The 23,729-nt window shown below is 29.9% G+C and overlaps 4 protein-coding genes and 2 long non-coding RNA genes across 11 annotated transcripts in view; 3 read left to right on the forward strand and 3 right to left on the reverse strand.

Annotated features, from left to right (window-relative positions):
• Positions 1 to 5,277, forward strand: Rev1 (Rev1 DNA directed polymerase). 2 transcript variants are annotated; one of them, XM_074246992.1, is made up of 5 exons: positions 1 to 138; positions 734 to 830; positions 909 to 4,409; positions 4,527 to 4,669; positions 4,936 to 5,277. In XM_074246992.1, exons 2-5 carry the CDS (start codon positions 774 to 776, stop codon positions 5,078 to 5,080), a joined length of 3,846 nt encoding a protein of 1,281 aa, XP_074103093.1. In that variant the 5' UTR covers positions 1 to 138; positions 734 to 773; the 3' UTR covers positions 5,081 to 5,277. The 2 variants fall into 2 exon arrangements, with proteins under 2 accessions (XP_074103093.1, XP_074103094.1); XM_074246993.1 differs by lacking the exon at positions 1 to 138 and adding an exon at positions 176 to 285.
• Positions 4,764 to 14,642, reverse strand: Bur (GMP synthase burgundy). Of its 2 annotated transcripts, none has more exons than XM_074247001.1 (9): positions 14,502 to 14,642; positions 13,310 to 13,616; positions 13,021 to 13,233; positions 12,638 to 12,935; positions 11,655 to 12,123; positions 11,334 to 11,575; positions 6,513 to 6,683; positions 5,978 to 6,427; positions 4,764 to 5,777 (listed from the first exon to the last, which is right to left on the reverse strand). In XM_074247001.1, exons 2-9 carry the CDS (start codon positions 13,522 to 13,524, stop codon positions 5,676 to 5,678), a joined length of 2,160 nt encoding a protein of 719 aa, XP_074103102.1. In that variant the 5' UTR covers positions 13,525 to 13,616; positions 14,502 to 14,642; the 3' UTR covers positions 4,764 to 5,675. The 2 variants fall into 2 exon arrangements, with proteins under 2 accessions (XP_074103102.1, XP_074103103.1); XM_074247002.1 differs by lacking the exon at positions 14,502 to 14,642 and adding an exon at positions 14,098 to 14,233.
• LOC141530124 (uncharacterized) lies at positions 8,331 to 11,185 on the forward strand. Of its 3 annotated transcripts, none has more exons than XR_012479710.1 (4): positions 8,331 to 9,174; positions 9,412 to 10,296; positions 10,419 to 10,595; positions 11,054 to 11,185. It is a non-coding gene; the product is annotated as an uncharacterized LOC141530124 (long non-coding RNA). The 3 variants fall into 3 exon arrangements; XR_012479709.1 differs by having other exon boundaries at positions 10,419 to 10,715; positions 11,054 to 11,180; XR_012479711.1 differs by having other exon boundaries at positions 10,419 to 10,715; positions 11,122 to 11,136.
• LOC141530125 (uncharacterized) overlaps positions 14,121 to 23,729 on the forward strand; it is an 11,150-nt gene continuing 1,541 nt past the window's right edge. The window contains exons 1-2 of the long non-coding RNA XR_012479712.1: positions 14,121 to 14,260; positions 14,442 to 14,656. This is a non-coding gene — a long non-coding RNA (uncharacterized LOC141530125). The remainder of the gene's footprint in view (positions 14,261 to 14,441; positions 14,657 to 23,729) is intronic.
• On the reverse strand, positions 15,471 to 18,100 carry LOC141530113 (uncharacterized). Its single transcript, XM_074246996.1, has 2 exons — positions 17,171 to 18,100; positions 15,471 to 17,086 (listed from the first exon to the last, which is right to left on the reverse strand). The coding sequence occupies exons 1-2, from the start codon at positions 17,962 to 17,964 to the stop codon at positions 15,520 to 15,522; spliced, it is 2,361 nt and encodes a 786-aa protein (XP_074103097.1). The 5' UTR covers positions 17,965 to 18,100; the 3' UTR covers positions 15,471 to 15,519.
• Positions 18,308 to 23,035, reverse strand: LOC141530116 (uncharacterized). 2 transcript variants are annotated; one of them, XM_074247005.1, is made up of 4 exons: positions 22,797 to 23,035; positions 20,669 to 21,071; positions 20,291 to 20,564; positions 18,308 to 20,020 (listed from the first exon to the last, which is right to left on the reverse strand). In XM_074247005.1, the coding sequence occupies exons 2-4, from the start codon at positions 20,832 to 20,834 to the stop codon at positions 18,466 to 18,468; spliced, it is 1,995 nt and encodes a 664-aa protein (XP_074103106.1). In that variant the 5' UTR covers positions 20,835 to 21,071; positions 22,797 to 23,035; the 3' UTR covers positions 18,308 to 18,465. The 2 variants fall into 2 exon arrangements, with proteins under 2 accessions (XP_074103106.1, XP_074103104.1); XM_074247003.1 differs by having other exon boundaries at positions 20,291 to 20,570; positions 22,797 to 23,034.

Here is a 23,729-nt window from a genome sequence, read left to right on the forward strand (position 1 = left end):
TATAGTGTATTTTACAAATAATTCCAATAAATCTTATATTGGAGTTTTCTTAATAAAAATAAAAATTTATATCCAATGGGTTACCATGAAAACAATTGCCGCCATTTTTCCCCGAAAAGCCGGTAATCGAAACTTAAGGTGCGTTTACAATTGTTTATTCGTTAAAGTGTGATTAATGTTTTTTTGTTTATTGTTATTATAATCAATTTGTCAACTAATAATTGTTCTTATTTTTATTGCGCTTAAAATCACTTGTGCTAAAAAATTTAAGAAGACTTTTTAGTGGTAATAAATAAATTAATGATTAAAATTAATTAAAATTAACTTAGCAGATAATTGATAATTTTAAGAATTTTTGTAACAAATAAATTATGACAAAAAAAATTTATAAAAAAAATTGACATTTAGAAATTTTAAAAAACTCCAAATTCAATTTTTTAAAAATAATTTTTTGGAAGAAATTTATTTGTTAAAAGAAAATCAAAAAATTGTCAAGTGACAGCTAATTTTAATGTTATAAATTAATTTAGCAGATATTAATAATTTTAAAAATTTTTGTCACAAATAAATTATGGCAAAAAAAAAAAATTAGAAAAAAAAATTGACGTTTATAAATTTTAAGAAATTAAAAATGCAATTTTTTAAAAATAATTTTTTGGAGCAAATTTGTTTGTTAAAAAAAATAAAAAAATTATCACGTGACTGCTTACTTTAATGTTATTTAAAATTATAGTGACGAATAAATAAATTAAATAAATAAATAAAAATCTAAAATGTCAAAAAAAAAGAAAAAAACAGAAGCTTGGGCTGAAAATGGAGTGGAAGATTGGGTAAGTAAATTAATTAATTTATTTATTTATTTATTATTTTAATAAATTACTAATTAAAATGATTATAAAAATTTTTAGGGGTCGTATATGGCAGCAAAAAAAGCCAAGTTGGAAGAACAATTTGAGGAGGCTGCTGTCACTGAATTTACGGAAGCAACAAAATTGTTCAAAGGAATAGCGATATTTGTCAATGGTTATACACATCCATGTGCTGATGATTTGAAGCGATTGATGATGGAACATGGGGGTATTTATCACCATTATTTGCGTCCTGGAGGAACGACACATCTAATTGCTTCGAATTTACCGTACAGTAAAATAATTATGTATCGCAAAAGTAAGAATCCACTCCCGCTTTGCAAGCCCGAGTGGATCACGGACAGTATCAAAGCTAATAAACTGCTAGATTGGAGGCCTTATTTGCTATACTCGACTACATCGGTAACACAGCCGCAGTTAAATTTTAAAATAAATAAAAAGGATCAGGAATCCTTTTCCACTGCAAGTTCTAATCAGCTGATTAAAGATTTAACTGTTGATACAGATGAGAAAGCGGCTGATTGTGACAGTAATGAAATTAAAGATCAAGAATTTTATGACAGTGTGCCAGGCCCTTCAAATTGTAAACCGAGTTCTACTTCTAATATAGTTAATTTAAATAATGAAAATTTAATAGGTAGTAATAATAAGATACGTAATGGCACAGCATTATGTTCTAAAAATGATGAATTTATCACTGAATTTTATAATAATTCTCGTCTACATCACATTTCAACAATGGGAGCAACCTTTAAAGAATATGTTAATGAATTACGCTCTAAAAATACTGGCTCATATCCTGGATTCGATCGTTTGAAAAAGTTAAATCTTGATCGTAAATTAATTAAAGAGAAAAATTTAAATGAGTGTAATGATTCTGACTCTGACGAATCGATATTCAACAGCGAGCGTATTTCTGCAATAAAAGCTCAAAAAGAACAAAACAAAATAGATGATCTGAAGGATGATAGCGATTCAGAGGAGGATTTATTTGATTTGGATAAGCCTACACCGAAAAGAAAATCACTGAAACCCAAAGAAGATAATAAATTTGTGATAATGCACATTGATATGGATTGCTTTTTTGTATCCGTAGGTTTAAGAAATAAACCAGAGTTAAAAGGATTGCCGATTGCCGTAACTCATGCTCGTGGAAATAGACTAAACTCCGCAAATAGTAATAATAATAAAGATGAAGAATTTTTGTCTATGGCAGAAATAGCATCTTGTTCGTATGAAGCAAGAAAATTAGGAATTAAAAACGGTATGTTTTTAGGACAAGCATTGAAGCTATGTCCCAATTTAAAAACAATAAAATATGACTTTGAAGGGTACAAACAAGTGTCTTATATTCTTTACAATACTGTGGCTTCATATACTCTGGATATTGAGGCGGTGAGTTGCGATGAAATGTATGCAGATGTTACTAAAATAATGACCGAGTGTAATTTAACGCCTGAAGAATTTGCTGGCATAATACGGAAGGAAATAAAAGACAAAACTGGGTGTCCTGTATCGACTGGGTTTGGAGATAATAAACTGCAAGCGCGTTTGGCTACTAAGCGTGCCAAACCTGACGGGCAATTTTATTTAACAAGTAGTAAAGTCAAGGATTACATTAGCAGCATCGGTGTGAGGGAACTACCGGGTGTAGGATACTCAACGATGCAAGCGCTAAAAAAAATGAATATTAAAACTTGCTCAGATTTGCAAGAGATTCCGTTGATTGTTTTGCAAAAGGAGTTTGGTAAGAAAACCGGTGAGCTTTTGTACAGCATGTGCAGAGGAATAGACACCAACAAATTAAATATCGAGCACGTAAGAAAATCTGTGTCCGCTGAAGTTAACTACGGGATACGTTTTGATGATGACAATGATGCAAGAGAGTTTTTAAAAAAATTGTCTCAAGAAGTTTGCACAAGATTATCGAGGATCAATGCGAAAGGACGATGCATTACGTTAAAATTGATGGTGAGAGCCAAGAATGCCCCGAAAGAAACAGCTAAATTTATGGGTCACGGAATTTGTGATAATTTTACTAAGTCTAAAAATTTCATTTCTGCTGTTGATGATGAGGTTGTTGTCACCAGAGAGGTATTGGGGCTGTGGGAAGTTATGCAGCAGCCGGCTGATGATATACGAGGTATTGGGATTCAGATATCGAGACTGGAGATGTTGAAAAAAAACGCTGATACTTATATGATGAAATTTATTGCTAAAGCTAAGCAGTCTGGTAATCAAGATAAGGAAGATAAAAATTTTCGGGGAAATTCTAAAGAAACTGATAGATGTCCTGATGTTGGGAATAAGTGTCAGAATTCTGTAAATATTATTGATAAAAATATTAAAGATGTTAGTAAAAAAAATAAAGTCAAGCCACAAGGTTTAAAGGCATTTTTTACAGCAACAAAACCGAATGTTAAAAATTTTAAACCAGTTGATAATTTTCCAACTTCTACGGAAATTGATAAGGCTGTGTTGAATGAATTACCTGAGGATATTAAAATGGAGATATTAAACTACCATAAAATTGAACCTGGCACTTCGGTGGATGGTAAGAATAATGAGAATGATGTAAAATTAATGAAAACGTTGTGTAATGTAGAAGTAAATAATAAACCTACAGTTGAAGCTGACGTTGAGGATAAAAATAAAATTTTAGTGCAAGGATCACAAGGGATTGATGAATCAGTATTAACAGAATTACCGGAAGACATAAGAAATGAAATTCTGGCAACTAAGCCGATTGTTAAAAAAAAATCAGTTCAAGAAATAGACAAAAATTATTTTAAACAGGTAAAACCTGGTAAATTTAGTAAAACAAAATTACCGGAGGTACAAGAGCTTGATATGCAGGTGCTGATTGAACTGCCAGATGATATAAGAAATGAGATAATGAATCATTATAAGTCGAGTAATGGGCAGGATGAAGCGGAAGCTGGAGTGAGTGGAATAGCTCAAGACGGTGGAAATAAAAAGATATTGGTTGAAAGTAATCAAAGGAGATTAATTGATGAAACTAGTGTTACTTTTTCGCAAGTTGATCCCGAGTTTCTTGCAGCACTGTCTGAAGACATGAAACAAGACGTCAAGATGTACTGTCTCAGCAAGAAAAGAGAAAAAGAACGCAAGAAAAATTGTAATGAGCAAATTCAGTTGCCGATTTCGATTCACGCAAACAATGAGGTAAAACCTAAGCGTGGTCGCAAGCCTAAAAAATGTATTCTTCACAGCAATAATAGTAATAGTGTAAAGACTAATAATAGTAACATTCAAAATAATAAAATTGTATCTAAAGCCAAAGAAGTTAAAATAAATGGTCAGAATAGTAATCTTGATGAAAAAAATTTAATGATAAAACGCAGAAGCTTTTTAGAAAATGAAATAAATATATCGTCTAATGAAATTAGAGTTAATGATAGACGTGAAGCTATCAAGTCTCATCAATCAGTATTCCGTGGTCGCAGTGTCAAGTCATATGAACATCAAGAGATGTTGAATAATTTAGTAAATTATTTATTTAGTCTTCCATTGCTTCAGGTAATTTATTATTCAATTATCGAATAAAAAATTATTTAATGTTTAATTTTATTATATTATTTAATTAATAATCAACTCATTTCTTAACTTTAATTAATTTTTAATTTTTTCTTTAAGGTAAAAAATCATTTACAAGCATGGATTTTAAACTCGCCATATGCTAATGAAATAGATATATTATCGATAGCTACATTTCTTAGTATGCTCCCAATTGAAAAACGTATTGAAGACTTGCATATATTAATGAAAACAATGTACAGGTAATTATGTATATAAAAATTAAAAACATTACGTATAAATAAAGTATTTAATTAATTTAAATAAAAACATAAATTAAAAAATAACACGAAAATGTAATAGGATTTTTTTTCATTTACTTCTTTAAAGTCGTTTGTAATAAACAAAAGTGGTATCATGATAATAAAAATTACATTAATAATAATAATAATAATAATAATAATAATAATAATAATAATAACTAATTAATCAATAATAATAATAATAACTACATGTTTGTTTGTTTTAGATGTATGACCAAAAGTGGAAGTTGCGTTTGGCATGAAACATATAGGAAAACTGTTGAGCACGTTCAACATTATATGCAAATAGAGTACAATAGTAATTTATTATTACCATCGATAAGATGTAACCGCCGCGAATGCAAAAAGTGATTGATTTATTAACTTATTAATTAATCGATCATGCTATATTTATATTTATTATATATGATAGTGAGTGTGTGTGTGTGTTTGTGTGTGACGTAAATTTGTTATTGTTATTACCTTTATTTTAAATCATTATTTTTATATTTTTTAACTCTTGTTTTGAATAAATTATTATTTTATACAATTGACCTAATAGAAACATATTTACAAGCAAACATGATACTTACCTTCGACCTTAATGTACACAATACCACCATTTGATTTTTCTTTACATGTAATGACAAATCATGCGTGTTGGTTTTTAGTTATTTTTCATTCATTTATGTATATATAATTAAACGTAGCAAAAGGAGCAGTGCGTAATTCAGTTATGGTATAACTATATAAACTCCCTTTAACTCATAATATCTCCATATATATAAATCAGTAATAATTTCATAAACGTATCGATTCGTAAAACTTTTTTCTTTTCTTTAATAGATATAATTTTTTAGTTTTTTTTTTTAAATATAGTTTTTTTTTTTTTGCTTTATATCTGATTCGTTACGCGCAAACGGGTGGTGAAAAAATATAAAGGAGTGAGTCGAAAAGTAAGTGTCTATTACTCCCATTCGGTGGTACCAGGTGGTTTTGATGATAAATCGTAAAGAACGCGTGATATCCCTGGTACTGTTGAAATTTCGGCAATCATTTTTTTAATAACCTGTTTAAACAGAAATTAATTATAGATTAACTCAAGTATAAAATATTCAATTGTTAAGAAGATCCTTTCGCTATCAATGTTAAATAAATAATATTAGATTATGCATAAAATTAATTTTTATTCAATAGTTGTGACTCAACTGGAACGAAAGGACTTCCTTACGATATGATAATAATTAAAATATAAAAAATAATGCTTACATGTATTGGCAATTGATTGCCGGGTATAGCCGGTGTACCAGTCATAAAATCACTTGAACAGAAAGGCCTAAGTACAACAGAACGTTGACATGAAGGCACCCGAGATGCAGCATCTCGATCAAAATGTACAGGAATCAATACAACTGGCATCTGACTGATAGCATTTATACAGTTATTTGACACTAGTACTTGATTAGCCAAATGATCGGCTTGTCGGAGTGTCGAGATAACGTTTGAGGTGAGATGCGTTGGTGTTATGTCTGTTATTGGATGCTGAACTATCGGCCCAAATATATAACAAATACGATTCACGTTGTGACACACGCGAGGGATCAGTCTTGCTAGGAATAATAAACCTTCCCAGACTACATTCTCTAATGGCAGTTCCTTATCTGGCTCAGCTCCCTGACACGACAGTCCAACAACGTAACTATAACTTCTTCGGTCGCCCTTTGGAAAATAAAATCAACATTTAAAAATTTTCTTCATGCTTATTTCTTATTACCTACAAGGAAAGTATTAATAAAATATTTACTTGTACTCCAACGCTACGTATTGGTAACAATGTCGCAGCAATGTGATTTTCACTGGATACTCTTCGTAAATGTTGTCGTTCAGATTCACTTGTTGCACTTTCAACACGATTTAATAGTGCATGTTTTTTTTGGAGCATTTGCTCATATTCAGCCATTATTTTTACGATTACCTAAATAAAAAAAAATTTGTTTACAGATCTAAATAAAGCTTAATTAGATCAAAATAAATATATTCAATTTTATTATCACTTTAAACTTTTAGCCTTTGATAATTATGTAATCGAGCGAGGTCGCCGAAGGCGACCGAAGCTCGATTATAATTATATTGATGATTTCGTTCGAAGAGATCACTAGGTAGTACCGTCTTTGTACGCATATTCACATCACAAAGTTCAACTGTAAAAACAAATATAAAGCGTTTCCCAGGTAACCGACTTATTTATCCTCATTACAGTTTAGCTAAAGCTTTATTTGAAGAGATCACTGGGAGGGTGAAAGATGGGTGGGAGTGATCTCTTCGAACGAAATCATCAATATAATTATAATCGAGTTTCGGTCGCCTTCGGCGACCTCGCTCGATTACATAATTATATTTCAAATTTCGTTCTCGAGATCACTAGGTAGATGTTCAGAGCTGTAGCATGTAAGTAAAATATTAAATAAGGAACAGTAAAGTTCAATTAAAAGAAAATAAAATTTTTTTTTTTATTAGTAATAATGAACAATTAAATTAATGATAACAAATTGAAATTTTGAAAAGGTATATTTTTTTTTTTTTTTTTTTAAATTAAGTAAAACAAATGGTTAGATAATAAGTAATCTTAAGACAATATTGATGACGCAAACGTGATCTTATTGTTAATTATAGGTCTGTTATAAAATTTTTCAAAGACTTTTGATTTATTAGACCATCCTGCAAGACTTTTAATAATATTTATATCAACTCCTTTGCTTAAGGCAGTTGAAGTAGACGCATGTCTAAGACTGTGAGAAGTATAGTTTTCACCAACTTCACATTCAGTTAAAAAGGATCTTATCCGTCTACTGATTGTATCTTTTGATGCTTTTTTATAAGGTTTTTTAATTGTTAGAAAAAGACAGTCATTGTTATTTACAATAGTAGATGTGACAGTTAGGTAATGTTGTAATGTCGAAGCTACGCATAAGTTAATATTACTAAATTTTGGGATAATCAGAAGGGGCTGAAATGCACCCTGTCGAGAGGATTTAATCCTATCAGGAATTTCAATTTCATAGCCATCATTTCTTTTATGAATATTAGATCTTTTAATTAAAAAAATCGTTTGGACCCGATGTGCAGAAACTATTGCAAGTAAAACAACTAATTTTTTTGTTAATTGGTGTAAATTAAGATTATTAAGTGGGTTTAGATTTTCTAATTTTTCGAGAACAGGATCTAAACTATAAATCCTATCATATTTGGGTCTAGTAGGTTGAATATTATAAGCACCTTTCAATAGTCTCGATATTAAAAAATTTTTTCCTAAATCTTTATCACATATTAATGATAAAGCAGAGCGGATAGTATTTAAAGAACTATACTTAGAACTCCATTATTAAATTTTGATGTTAAATATTCTACAACCTTTTCTTCATTTGGGTTAAAAATGTCAATATTTTCAGATATACAGTAAGATGTCCAATCTCTTATTGGTTTGGAGTATTGTTTAAGTGTTGTAGCAGAAATAGATTTCACCAAAATGTTAACAAAGTCATTACTTAAACCTTTTCTTAGAAATGCCTGTTGGATAGTCGAGCTGCCATCAGGGATAGCTTCGAGGCTAAAGGATGTTGAATTGTTCTACAAGGAGAAAGAAGAAGATTAGCATCTGGTTGGAAAATAATTGGTTTTGATTCTAGTAAAGATAACCATAAAGGGTACCATGGCTGACCACTCCAATTTGGAACTACTAAAATCCCACAAGCCTGATCTGTTAAATGATGCTAAAAGTTCTAAATAATTAATATGATAGGATTTTTCTCTCGAGTTCCAGTGTCCATAAGCTATTTGTCCATGACAAGAAGCTCCCCAGCCTGTTGATGATGCATCCGAGTAAATAGTTATTTTAAAGTTGGAATTTCTAATAGGGCATTTTGATATAAATATATTATTAGACCACCAATCGAATTCTTTAATTAAATGAGAAGAAATAGGCATATTTTGATCATAATCATTGTTAGAATTATTAAGAGCTAAGTAACGCTGTTGTTCGAATGCTTTTGAATGAACCCAACCATAGTTAACAGCTGGACAAGCTGCCGTAATATTACCAACAAATTGAGAAAACTCTCTAATTGTACAAAAGGAGAGATTTTAAAATTTTTAAATTAAATCATAAATATTGGATCTTTTTTCGTCTGTTAGAGCAATTGTCATTTGATGTGAATCAAATAAAAAACCTAGAAATTTACATAATGTAGATGGGATGAGATTACTCTTAGACTTATTTATTATAAATCCTAATGACTCTAAAAAATTTTTTGAAATGTTTATATTTTTTTGACATGATTCAAATGAGTCACCTACCATCCACCAATCATCAAGATAAACTACTGATGACAACTGTAAGCTTCTTAAATGACTAATAATAGGTTTACAAACTTTTGTAAAAATCCATGGGGCTGTACTCAATCCAAAAGGTAAACAAATAAATTCATAGAGATGATTATTAAAAAAGAATCTTAAATATTTCCAATATTCATTATGTACTGGAATCATAAAATAAACATCTTGTAGGTCAAAATTGGCCATGAAACAATCTCTAGATATTAATTTTAAAATTGTTCGATAATCTTCCATTTTAAAATGAGAAGTCTTTATGAATGTATTTAATTTTTTCAGGTTAAGAATAAATCTCATTTTTTTATTTTTTTTAGGAACAAGAAAAATGCTAGATAAAAATTCGCCATCTTCCTCATAACACTCCTGAATAGCCCCCATAGTCAAAAGATCATCCACTTCTTTCTGAATAAGGACATGATCTTCTACTGAAAGATGACTATTAAGAGGTTTTGACGACTGAGTTGGAGCAGAAACGAATGGAATTTTATATCCAGAAATAGTTTCAATGATTAAAGGGTCAGCTGTGATTTTGGACCATTCATGTATGAAGTATTTCAGGCGACCAGCGACAGGACTCACCTTTACTTTTTGTTCTGAGTCTGGTTTTGTAGAGCAAGAGGGGGTTGGTTCTCTGAGCGGGATCGAGTCGTCGAATGATTGTACTTGAAGGCATTTGATTTCCTCATGAATGAAGAACGATTGTAGCCCGTCTGGTTGGAGCGTGGAGCAGACGGGCTCTTCCAGTTTAAATAAGTTTTAGATTTTGAAAATTCCTTTTTAGAATTCTGATTTTTAATAGAAAGACCAGTTTTTTCTATTACGACAGCAGACTTGATTTTTTTAGCTAAGTTTTCACCAAACAAGAATTGGTCTGTGGGTGAATCTTCCAATATAGATTTTCTTTTTTCATCTACACAAGGGTATAATTGAGCACGTTTTGATTTAGTCAATTGAAACATTAGCTCACACATCATGGAGCTGAAATCGCAAAGAAGTTGTAAAAGGTCTTGTTTATCTAAAGGCTCTTCTTTGTCATTGAAGATCTGACAAATAGCTGTGCCAAGAGCAACTAAACTTTTTCCACATAAATCTTGGTGATTAGCCAAGTATTTATCACGCGATTTGGACGTCTTATTAAGTAACGGAAGCATCTCCGGGTTGAGAATCGGAGCAACGAGAGGACAATTACCTTTGTTAGGGTATTTGTTATCCATTTTCGACTTATCTTCCTTGTTCATGCCTGATGAGAGGATCTCTTTCTAGCATGATACAAGTTCCGGATGAAAATTGAAACTTTTGTCCTTCAAGGATCTTTTTTCAGAACCCAACATTTGAAGGACAGGTTCACTGAGGGTAGAAGCTTCAGGAGCCTTTGAATCTTGCAGCCCGACTGATGCCTTGGGATCATTATTAAGGGAAGGATCAATTTCCGGTTCCAAGTCAATGTCACTTTTAGAAGTGTCGTCATCACTTGAGTCTGCAAGACCATAAGATCTAGGTTAAGAGAAGCTATCAAGTAGAAACAATAAATAATTTCTCTTGACGCAAAGAGTAAAAATAATTTTTAAATAAATTCTAACTCTGTATTTTAACTCTAACCCAGTCGAAAAAAAAAAAGGTACAACAAAATTAAAAATTTAATTTTGGTTGCCCAAGTAGAAAATAAAATAATAATAAATAATTATTCACCCTCAGAAACATTGTCAGGTTGATTTTTAACTAAATCTTCCAATGGTTGATTTTTATTTTCTAAATTGAAAAGCTCTTGGTAGAGTTTCAATTTCTTTTGAAGTAACTCTAAATCAGAGTTATTAAAAGCTTGACGTTTGTTACTCATTTTTAAATTAGATAAAAACTAATTTTTTTTTTTTTTTTTATAAATAGTCAACTGAATAAATTATTTTAAATAAAATAATTAAATTAATTAGATGTTTAAATGTGATGTTCACTTTACAGCGCACAAAAAACGTAATGAGGATAAATAAGTCGGTTACCTGGGAAACGCTTTATATTTGTTTTTACAGTTGAACTTTGTGATGTGAATATGCGTACAAAGACGGTACTACCTAGTGATCTCGAGAACGAAATTTGAAATATAATTATGTTGAAATACGATAAAAAATATTTATTATCATGACATTAACATAAATATCAATGAATTATAATTTGTGATAAATATCAATGAATTGATAAATTATAATTGGCTATTAAAGAATGAATTTTTAAAAAATATTACCTGAGTTTCGGAAAAATCTTTATCCATATACGGTTCATCAGCACATAGAATACGTATTGCTAAACCAGGACCAGGAAACGGATGTCGTTGAACCAGAGAGGCTGGTAATCCTAGATCACATCCAATTTGTCTTACTTCATCTTTGTGAAAATCTTTAAGCGGTTCAACAACTCGTCCTTGAGACCTTAAAGCTCTCACAAGTTCACTGTCATTGTGATGTGTTTTAATAGCATCGGCTTTACCTAATTAAATAAATAAGAAAAATTAATTATAAATAATTAACTCAGTATTGTTAATTAGTAGAAAAAAAAAAAAACATACCACTGGCAAGTGCGCTGGCACTTTCAATAAGGTCGGGCCTCAGCGTACCCTGTCCTAGAAAAACTTGCTCAGGCTTCAATCCCATTTCCGTCATTGCGTCGTTGGCAACGCGGACAAACACATCACCGATTATTTTACGTTTTTCCTCGGGGCTTGTTGTCTGACACAGCATTTTAGTTATTCTAATTCTTGGGCCAATAGCCATGACGCCTATGCCCTTGTTATTGGCAATGTTTGTCGGTGATACATGATCAAGAGGCACTGAAGTAGTACCTTCCATAAAATTGTAAGTTGCATTTATAACACGCAACTTTACTCCCAATTCGGCTAGACTCTGTTCAACAAAGGGTGTCTCGCCTTTGCGCATAAATCCATTATTAATATGTAAAGGTATTACTTGCTCTTTACTCAATGCTTTATGTAATAATGCCGCGCATACTGTTGAATCAACTCCTCCGCTTACAAGCAACTGTAATAATTTAAATTTAATTATTTAAATAACAATAACTCATTTTCAAATTTTAGTCATTTATAACAGACTAGCAAATCCTGCAGTCACTGTGTGACTGCCAAGACTTGTGAATTGTAAATAAATAAAATTTTTTTTTTGTTAAATGACTTTAGTTAAATTGCACTGTACTTTCTAAACTATTGACGTTTTTAAAGATATAAGCTCATCCCGATGTTACATTCATCAAGGGCTTTCATTTGAGTACCCACATGCATTTTGATATATTTTTCATATATACATATATATAATATATATAAATATATGAAAAATTTATGTGGGTACTTAAATGTCTTGATTAATTAAAGGTCTTGATGAGTATAATGTCGGAATGAGCTTATATCTTTAAAAATGTCAATATTTCACAAGATAAAAGGTGATTTCTTAATTATGTATCTAGAGTTGGAACATTTTCGTATGCAGTCTAAATACTTATCATCATAAATTTACTATTGGTGAAAATAATTTAACTCACCAGTACTTTATTGTTACCAACAGTATCTTTAATATACTGGATGCACTGTGACTCCCGGTCATGCATCGTAAAGTTGCCCGTTAACCCAGCAACACCAAACAAAAAGTTATGTAGAATTTGTTTTCCGTTTGTCGTTAAATCAACTTCAGGATGAAATTGTACCCCGTACAAATTCATCTTATCGCTGGATATTCCAACGATAAAGTTTGTTGATTTTGCCGTAGTGCGAAAACAATCAGCAACCCTATCGATACTATCTCCGTGGGTTAATAAAACTAACTGATCTTTTTCTAAGCCTCTGTTGAAAATAATTAACACTTTTATTAGTTATTCTGTAAGTGATACGATTATAAGTGGTGGACTTAGAAATAAAAAGCAATTACTTGAATAGAAGACACTTGGAGTCAACTTCTATGGAAAATTGTCCATCTTCACGGCCTTCTTTCCTCTGAACTGTGCCTCCAAATTCCTTATTCATCATTTGCATCCCGTAGCATATGCCCAGTACTGGAATACCTATTCGGAAAATATCACCGTCATATCTCGGTGCATCTTCTGCGTAAACAGAACTGGGTCCTCCGGAAATGATAATAGCCCTATTTAAATAATTAATCATTATTAATAATACAAAATAGAAACAAAAATATTTATAAGTGATTAATAAATAATTACTTGTATCCCTTTTCTTTAAGGGTAAATGCTGGAGTATCCAATGGCAATATTTCGCATTGTACATTCAACTCTCGTACTTTGCGATCAATTACCTTCCCATATTGGGCACCTGCATCGAGAATAGCGACTCTCTCATCGCTGTTAACTAATGTCATAGTGACATCTTCGGCTCCATTGTTGCGTTCTTGATGGAGTCCATCCGTCGTCTTATCCATTTTATGTTTTGTTGTTATTATTTTTATTTACTCTTTTATTTTAAATGTCCAACACCAATAATTTGTCCACTGTGCGGTTAATAACACCAACCCTATTTAAAAAAAAAAAAAAAAAATAACAAATTCTTAATATTAAAAATTTTAATTCAACATTTTTTCAATTTAATAATTATAATAATTTAAACATCAAATTTCACTTATTGATAATTTTATAAATTGTAAAAAAAATTCATTTTAAAAACGGTGTAATTGATACGCTTGGGGTAACTCAAGAACTTTAGGTATATATATGTTTGTGTATATATATATATATATATATATATATATATATGTGTGCAAAATATTAAATATAAAGAAAATTTCACCATAAAAATGTAAGTATTATTATTTTTTTTTTTTTTTTTTTAAATTTGTTTTACAATAAATATTTTTATTGGAGTGATTAAAAATTTTAATTAACGTGGTTGAAAATAATTTTAGTAAAAAAAATAGCCATTGTGAATTTGAAGCAATGCATGAATAATATCCACGACACGTCACGGAGAATAATATTAAAAGTAAAATATTAAATACCTGGATGTAATTATGAGTATATAAATTAATTAAAAAAGTGTTAATGTGGGTATTTAATAAGGATAGTAACGACTGACCGGGCGTGCAATGATAATAGAGCACGTTTTGGAATACGTGCTGAGCAGTAGCAGAAGCAGCAGCAGCACAGTATCCACGAATTTGTGTGAGTAGTATACATATAATATACCTTTACATATATATATATATATATATATATATATATATATATATATATATATATATATATATATATATATATATATATATATATATATATATATATATATGTATATAAAAATATATGTATTGTATATTAATTATTAATTTGTTGAGTTGATATTTAGTGGAGCAGTTTGTGTGGGCGGGTTTTTTATGGCGTAAGGATGGTGATAATTGGCACTTACCGATTTTAATGAGACGGCGAGATGTCTTGGGGATGTGTATAATCAATTATTAAAAAAATGAATTACAATAAAAGAGAATTGTCGGACCACACTGAACGAGGCGGCCATTCATCGCCAGAGCTATTCCACTGACAATAAAACAGTATGAGTATGAGGTGGGTACAGAAGGGTAATATGTATATCAATATATCTATATATCGTGCCCGCTGTGAAATATGTGTGAGCTTGGCTTGCGTGGTAAGTGCAGAGCTAGCTTGTTGCGGTTTTAGCGCCGTTGGAATTTTTTTTTATCGCCGGCCTTTGGCGGGCTTTTTTGAAATTAAAACTAAGTATAATAATGACGTTAAATTTAAATGACATTAAAATTAGCAGTCATTAGAGAATTTTTAAATTTTATTTAACAAAATAATTATTTTAAAAAAATTGGATTTTTAATTTTTTTTAATTTCTAAATATCAATTTTTTTTGCTATAATTTATTTGTTAAAAAAAATTCTAAAAATTATTAAATATCTGCTAAATTTATTTTCATTAAATTTAGCTGTTACTTGACAATTTTTTAATTTTCTTTAATGAATAAATTATGAAAAAAAAATTATTAAAAAAATGAACTTGTAGGAATTTTAATAAATTAAAAATGCAATTTTTTAAAAATAATTTTTTACAATAAATTTTTTCTTAAAGATAATTAAAAAATTGTGACAGCTAAATTAAATGTCATAGTATAATAATATGACACTGAAGTTAGCTGACAACTGTCAATTTTTAAAATTTTAATAACAAATAAATTACAATAAAAAAATGCTTTTAAAAATTTTCACTTATAATTTTTATTAAATTTCACACGTGAAATTTATTTTATGAAAAATTTATTTAAATATTCCACTTTAAAATATTTATTTCTTATTTTCTATACTTAATTATTTTTTACACGATTTTTTTATCTTATATAATTTTTAGTTCTAATATATAAATTAAATAATAATAATTTATTAAATAAATTACAATGAAAAATTATTTTACATATTCGATTGAAGTAAATTAGAACAATAACAGTATTTTTTATGACTAATAACAGAAATACAGTCAGCAACATGTTTATAAGAATTAATTCTACTTATTTCATGTTCCGAAACTTTAAAATTTTTATTTTCATCCAAATCCATGGTAACTTCATACACCGCATTGCCAGGCGTAACTTCAATTTGATAGAAAAATTTCCTAATACCCGTATTATTATTTTTCAAACGGATTTCATCAAATCGATTAATTTTTTTGAGCTCCAATTTGGCGCATAATCTTCCGTCCTCATCTTCGTAGTCTTTGACAATTTCTTCGACGTACGACAAGAAATTTTGGGCGCCCTTTATTGCGATTTCACTCCTAGATGAGTGCGAAGTGAACTCTGAACAAGCACACCAGTGAGGCGACACTCCTACGTCCTCACATCCTCTTTCGTACGGAACAAATTTTAAGAGACTTTGGTAGGTAGAACAATCAGATCTGTAACTTGATTTGCCTCCCGCGCGTTCCAAAATATCTATGAGTGTTTCGTGCAAGTCGTAGGGAGAAGTCAATCGACGTTCGTTTATTTTTAACGCCTGAATAATGTCTTGAGTGTTGTATTTGTAGTTATTGTTCAAATTTTTGAAACTTTCTGGAACTCGAAGGTACACAAAAGGCAGCCTCTCTTCGTACCAACCGACAGAAGTGTTTCTGATTTCGCCCCAATGCGTTCCTTGGTCACTGAAAAGAATCACCAGAGTGTTGTTGAAGACACCGTGTTGTTCAAAAGACTCCAACTTTTCCACCAGATGCGAGTCCAGCGACAATGCTGCGTTGATGTCATTATGCGTCACCGAATTGCTCCAGAAAAAACCAAAATACGGTTTGTTTAAAAATGTGACTGCAAAATCTAACGCGTAATTTAAAATTCTATCAACAGCCAATTCTGGTCCAGTGCAATATTTATTATTATTCTTATTATTTCGTTTCAAAAATTTTTCTGTCGCAACGATGTAAGGCCGAGAATAGTAATCTGTCTGAGGATCAATGAATCCTGTTTGTTCAAAATTAAACGTGTTAGAGTTACCCATATCTTCTCCAAAAGCTGTAACATAACCAGCTTGTTTAAAATCTTTCCAGATGAATGGAAAATCGTCCAGGTCACCCTGCCCTTCTGATTTATAGTATAAACTACTGGACGAAGCATTGAGACCCGATAAGACGGCCATTATGTTTGAAGATGAACTCTCACCAATTTTGTTGTAACCATCCAGAGAAGTCCATCCTGTATTTCGTAGAAATTTTTCTGTTTTTGGAAAACTGCGAATGAAATTCAAACGCGACAAACTTTCAATCCCCAACATGAGGACGCTTATTTTTTTATTCTCATTTTTATCATTGAGAGTGTCATCTTCAAAACGACTCTTAAATTCGGTAGAATTTAATACAACATGAATATTTTGATAATCAGGCGTGAATATCTTTTTGTTTAAGTTTTCGAATGATCGACAAACTACTTTGACTAATTTTACATCCGCTGGTATTTGGACCTGATCCTTGAAATCTTGACACTCTGATATGCTGATGAAAAAATTAAATTATTAAATAAGTAAAATTTAATTAAAAAAAAAAAAAATATGTTAATTTAATTATTTCATTACTAACTTGAATTCGACGTTGTTATTAACTGTAGGTTTTTTTACTTTGATTTGGACAATTGAAGACCAACAGCAATTTATCAAACCATTGTAATAGTCATCGGCTATTTCTTCATTAATAACGATACTGAAATTTCCATCAATACCTCGGCTAATTGAACTGAGTAGTGGATTAGTCGATGCGCATGATTCAAATTCTCGCGGCTCAATATATTTTTTAATACTTTCATCCCAAGGATTTTGATCTAATAGACGGCATTTTGAGTTTGATACAATGTAATTATTTTCATTTATTTTTTCTTTTTTATCTTCCTTCTCAATTATATTTTTATCTTCAAAATCATCAAATTCATTTTTATTTTCTTCTTCTTTCTTCTTTTTTAATATATTTTCTTTTACAAAATCACTAAATTTGATTTTATTAATTTCTTCTTTTTTAAATATATTATTGACTTCATTATCATTGGACTTACTTTCATCTTCACTTCCTCCTCCTTCATATTCATCTTTTTCTTCTACTCCTTTAATACTGTTATTACTTACTCTAACACCATAAAATTTTCCCAAAATCCCTTTCTCTCGAAAATTATTACTCTTAACTTCAACTTCAACCCTCTCAAAAAGTCCATTATTGTTTACACTATTAAATTCCCCGTCAAAATCGCTATTTATCACAAAAAGTTTAAAATAAACAAAAAATACAAAGTAAAAACATAAAACCAAAAAACTAATAGACTTAAAATTTTTCTTGTAATAATTAAACACGACTCTTAAAATGTTAAACATTTTGCTACCTTCCATATGGAACACCACTTGCTTAATAACGCCTTAATCATTTCGGGAATTAAATGACAACTAATTCCTCCTTACAAGCATCGTTATCGGATTAAAACAAATGAAAATTCCAACAAAAAGATAACAATGTTTACATGCATAAAATTATAAAGTATAAATATTTGGGGATTGCTAATTATAAAAAGCTGTAATTAAGAATTTAAAGTAAGCAGCAGAAATTTTATTTCTTCATTTACAATATTATTAATCAATATTTTAATAGTAAAAATAATTAATACTGTGGATAAAGTAAAATATTATTTTAAACATATGACAATTACTTATTAAAAAAATTATATATTGTCACATACTTTATTGCTTTTAAATGTATATTTATATATATAATTTTTTTTTCTATAATTTATCGGCACTGAGAATCTTGTATAAAGTATTCTTACAAATATACACAACTGTTATTGTTTTTAGATACAATTAATTTTTTTACATTAATAACTAATTTATTAATAATTAATTAATACAGTAACAATATTTTTTGTAACCATTTTCTAAGCACTTAGAATCCTTGGCATACGAGTTAATACGACTGACTTCTTCTTCAGTCATTTTAGAATCACCATTTTTATTAAATAATACCGTTGTTTCAAACATCCCGCCTCCTGGGCTCAGTTCAATCAAATAAAAATATTTTTCGGTGTCATCAGTCTCTAGTGTGCTGTTCGTATTGTTCAAATGAACAATCTGGTTGACCCTATGAATTTTTTTGACCTTTAATTTAGCACACATGCGCTTTCCTTTTTCATTCTTGTAATCCTTAATCACACTTTCGATGTACGAAAGAAAAGTTTTTGCGCCTTGTTGGGCAATTTTTCCGTCTGGAGGCTGAGGATTGAAGGCTGTACAAGTACACCAGTGAGGTGAAACTCCGGCGTCTTCGCATCCACGTTCATACGGTACAGGTTTGAAGAGGCTTTGGCATGTGGGACACCCAGAACTGGAATTAGATTTTCCTCCAGCACGAGCCAAGATGTCCCTCAGGGTCTCGTGTAAATCAAACGGTGAAGTTAACCGGTGCTCGTTTATCTTTAGCGCCTGAATAATGTCCAAGTTTTCGATATTGCTCGAGTTCTTCAATGAATCTGGAACTCGAAGATACAAAAAAGGAAGTCTCTCTTCGTACCAACCAACAAAAGTGTTTCTGATTTCGCCCCAACGCATTCCGTGATCGCTGAGAAGAATCACCAGAGTATTATTGAAGACACCGTGTCGCTCGAGATACTCCAACTGGTCCAGCAGATGAGAGTCTAGCGACGAGGCTCCGTTCATGTCATTGTGAGTCACTGAATTGGTCCAAAAGAAACCAAAGTATGGCCTGTCCAAAAATGTGACTGCAAAATCTAACGCGTAATTGAAAATTCTATCAACAGCCAATTCTGGTCCTGTGCAATACTCCGAACCAAATTTGTGTTTGACTTTCAAAAATTTTTCAGCAGCCACCACATAAGGCCGAAGGTAGTAATTTGTTGGCGGATCGACAAATCCCGTCTTTAAATAATTAAAAGTACTGAGGGTGCTGTCGTCTTCTCCGTAGGCTGTCACGTACCCGGCGCGTTGAAAGGCGTACCACAGAAACGGGCAGTTGTCCAAACCGTACGCTTCTCGAGGACGGCAATCCGCGTACGCAGACGAGCTGTTCTTTCCGGTGAGCAGTGCCATCAAATTTGGAAACGTGTTGTCCCCCATTTTGTTGTAGCCTGCGAGGTGAGTCCATCCCGTTTCACGCAGGTATTTACTCGTTTGAGGAAGACTTCTTAAGAAATTAAGTCTCGATACACTATCAATACCTAATACTAGAACGCTTAATTTATTATTTTTGTTGTTGTTTTGTTCAATCAAATCCATACGATTCACCAACTTTGCAGGGTTCACTATCGCATGAATGTTTTCGTAAAGTATGTTTGATTTTTTGTTCTTTGGCTTATCTTTTGATCTACATGACACCATTACTGTTTCAATGTCATATGGTAATTGAACTCTGTCATCAAAATCAGCGCAATGCGATTTACTGCAATAAAAGTTATCTAATTAAGCATATCGTGTTGCAAGTCCATAAATCAATCCAATAAAACTCTACATAACAATTCAAATCTTGAGTTTTTTTTTTTTTTTCATGAGAATATGTAAGAAGCTATTTTGTGTGCAATTTTATTCGCATTTAAATTTACTTAAAAATTTTTTGGAGTTACCAAAAAATTTTCAAGCAAAATAAAACTTTTAATAATTTTGAAAAACGAATACAATTGTGATGTAAGCTTTTTAAAAATACAAATCTTACTTGATTTGAGAATCCCAGAGCCCCGTAAGAGGCTTAGTAGGCTCAGTTCTGATAATCGACGACCAACAACAAATAAATTTTTTGTAACTACTGGCGACTATTGAGTCAATCACCAGAGTAAAGTTACCGTCAGCTTCTTTGACAATCGAACTAAGCAATGGCTTTGACGAGCATGATTCAAATTTTTTCTTTTTTACATATTTTGATATACTGCCGTCCATCGGGTTCTCCGACAGCATATGGCACTTGGGATTCCATACCAGATAACCATCCACTATTTCTGGAAATTTTTTCAATTTTATTGTTACAGTATTATCCATACAAAAGTTCATTTTGCTCTCATGATAATAGTATTCTTTAAATACAAATTAAACTCACCATACTCGGGATTGTAGAACTTTTCAGGAAAGTAATTTTCAAAAGGTGAATATTTACCAGAAATATAATAAAGTGTTACGATAAGTAGACACGGAAGTAATAAAATAACTATTCCAGGTGTTTTTTTAAGGCACTCGATCGCACGTAAAAATTTCGCTTCCCTCATGTTACTATTTTTTTATGCTTAGTTCTTCATTTCGTGGACTTTTAAATTGGTTTTTTCTTAAACTCTTGTGAGTTTGAAACTCTGTTACCATAGGTATTAAATATCATCAGTAATAAACGTGCTGTAACTCTTTGTGACTCGAGATCTTGACATCCTTCAGCATTTTTTTTCTTTTTCGCTGACATAAGCGTAACTGAATGATTCTTGTTCTAGTATCTTTTTAACTTCTTGTGAAATCTGAATAAACGAATTTAAACAATAAATTTAAATTATCCGTTAACAATTAATTTTACATGTTCATTATTGACAAAAATAAATATGATAAAACACTTCAATTATTTTTTATAAGACTAATATAAATTTTAATCAACTCAAAAATAGTTTGAAAAATTTTTGAAATTCTAAAATTTCTAAAATCTTATATTTTATTTATATTAACGCCGTTTTCATTCTAACTTTTTTTAATATATTCTACTAGAAAATCTAAACGCGCTCCTTAATACAGAACTATATGTATTTTTATCCTTATGATATATTTGACACTTTATCTTTCTTCTTAATTTTATTTTACAGACTGAAATTAAGAGACATCTGATAATTGAAAAAATATTTTTTAACTAATAAATTATAGCACAAAAAATTTAGTTGATAAATTCTATCTTTAGAAACTCTGAAAAAAATTATAAATGGAATTTTTTAAAAATAATTTCCAGGCCTACTTTATGATATTCAAAAAGAATCTAAAAATTTTTAAATGTCTGCTAATTTCAACGTCATAAAATATTAAATTTAATAATACTCGATTTGTCACGGTACTAACGTCTTTTTTTTCCCGCATAAAATATTCTGTTCTTTTTCAGACACTGTTTGTTCGTCAAATAATGACATACAAAACCGAGTTAATTAAAATAATTATAATTTAATGAGATAAAATAAACTAACACTGAATTTTCATGATAAAAATATTATTTTATTAATATTTTCATACTTTTTCATTACTATGGTTATTACATAATTAAATAATTATCCAAATAATATTATTTATTAGCACCCTCAGTTGATTTTAATCTATACCGATAAAAATGAAGAATAAAGAAAATGCTTAGAAATTAATTGACTAATTTATTTATTTATTTACTAATAATGAATAAATAAATCTAACTCAAGGAAAACAAATAACAGAAAATTAATTTGCAATGATAAATTAAACATTTTTCATTTTTATACTGAATCATACTTTGTCAAGTATATTTATCATCATATCATATGATAACGTATATATATATAGACCGGATACATATATCTTGAAGTGCACATATTAACTCCAGTTTGAAATAAATTTTCAGTTCAAAAAAATTTAAATAAACTTCTTAATTGCGTAAAAAATAATTAAACTTAATATAAAAATTAATTTTTATATTAAACAAAGTTTTGATAATAAATTTAGAATTTCTCTCTAGTCTGATAGAATTAGAATGATAATTTGTTCAAGTACTTCAGCAAGTAAATGCGTGTGAATATACAACGGAAATGAACAATAAAATAACCAATGCAAACTGGACCCAACTGGAGATAGAAATCCTTTAGAATCAATTCAAATTGAAATGTCACCTGCTCTCCTGATCTACTTTTTTATTAGCAAATTTTATTGCCAATAAAGCAATAAAAAATATGAATTAAATTTTTTTATCTAATTAATAATTTAAAAAGTATTTTTTTATTACATAAAATACTAATTGAAGTACTCGGAAAAATTATTAAATACAGTGAAGTAAACATAATAATTCTCTAGTCATAACACTGTCTAATCCAGCGTATAAATATTTCAATCTCCATCAAAATAAATATTTTTTTTTATTCTCAGTAATTTAAGAATTTATGTAAATTATAATTTCACTTTTTAATGTAAAATATTTTTTACTAATTAAAAAAAAAAAAAAAAAAAAATTCAAATTCACTCACATCATAAAATAGGGTCATTTCACAAAAACATTTATTTTTTAATGACGATTGCCGATAATAATTATTTTGATAACAGTAACCGAGTGAGCTTAAACTAATACGTAAAAATAAAACTATATTAGCACGTTTTCACGTTGACGTTTCGGTGGTTTCTGAGCAAGAGCAGAAGGTTTGTCCGTCAACACCAGCAGACTAAGTATTGACGGTAGTACTAGTACACGTTGGAACGCAGACGCGATGTTATGCAGAATGTACCACGTACTTTATACATAATGTCCTATATATATATATATATATTTATTTATTTCATTGGGCTTGTTAAATACTTTAAATATAATTCACCTATACCAACGCAATATCTCGGTTACATTACTAGCTTTATATTATTAGCTCAAGCAGTTTTGTCATTGTATATACTTTAATTAAGCTTACTTCCCTCTACCATAATTTATATCTCCACTCAAATTAATCATATTTTATAAATAACTATTGATTGTTTATTTTTACATTTCTCTAGTTTTTCTCAACCTTTTACTGACCTTTGATTCCTATAAAATAATTGAGTTCTTATCATTTATTTTTATCAACTCCAATTTTTTTTTTCACCTAAAATTAAAGTAAAATTTTTATTTGCTTTTTTTTTTTTTTTTAATTGATTGTTAAATTAAAAAAAAAATTTCGTTTACATAAATAATGATTTTATTGATTTTCATAATTATATTATCTTTACATTGCTTACATTGCTACAAATAATTAATAATAATTACTTTAAAAGTATGCCTTATAAATATTTTAAAAATATAATTGTATAAAATTATTGTCAGTCGATAAGTAAAAGACATTGAATTTTATTATTATGAACAGTAATAAATAAAAAAAAAAAAAAAAAAAAATGAATTATAGGCTTAAGTTGCCAAAAGTCAAGAATTGATA

Source organism: Cotesia typhae, unplaced genomic scaffold (genome assembly GCF_013202065.1).
Source record: "Cotesia typhae breed Kobodo isofemale line unplaced genomic scaffold, CoteBio_Ctyphae contig_48, whole genome shotgun sequence".
Lineage (NCBI taxonomy): Eukaryota > Metazoa > Arthropoda > Insecta > Hymenoptera > Braconidae > Cotesia > Cotesia typhae.

Coding starts and splice junctions, on each gene's coding strand:
- Rev1 (XM_074246992.1), top strand. CDS start 774: ATGTCAAAAAAAAAGAAAAAAACAGAAGCTTGGGCTGAAAATGGAGTG. Junction 831..908: donor AAAATGGAGTGGAAGATTGG/GTAAGTAAATTA, acceptor AAAAATTTTTAG/GGGTCGTATATGGCAGCAAA. Junction 4,670..4,935: donor TTAATGAAAACAATGTACAG/GTAATTATGTAT, acceptor TGTTTGTTTTAG/ATGTATGACCAAAAGTGGAA.
- Bur (XM_074247001.1), bottom strand. CDS start 13,524: ATGGATAAGACGACGGATGGACTCCATCAAGAACGCAACAATGGAGCC. Junction 12,936..13,020: donor TCCAAGTGTCTTCTATTCAA/GTAATTGCTTTT, acceptor TATTTTCAACAG/AGGCTTAGAAAAAGATCAGT. Junction 5,778..5,977: donor GCAATCAATTGCCAATACAT/GTAAGCATTATT, acceptor CTGTTTAAACAG/GTTATTAAAAAAATGATTGC.
- LOC141530113 (XM_074246996.1), bottom strand. CDS start 17,964: ATGGAAGGTAGCAAAATGTTTAACATTTTAAGAGTCGTGTTTAATTAT. Junction 17,087..17,170: donor AATAACAACGTCGAATTCAA/GTTAGTAATGAA, acceptor TTTTTTCATCAG/CATATCAGAGTGTCAAGATT.
- LOC141530116 (XM_074247003.1), bottom strand. CDS start 20,834: ATGAGGGAAGCGAAATTTTTACGTGCGATCGAGTGCCTTAAAAAAACA. Junction 20,571..20,668: donor GTTCTACAATCCCGAGTATG/GTGAGTTTAATT, acceptor AAAAATTTCCAG/AAATAGTGGATGGTTATCTG. Junction 20,021..20,290: donor CTCTGGGATTCTCAAATCAA/GTAAGATTTGTA, acceptor CTTTTATTGCAG/TAAATCGCATTGCGCTGATT.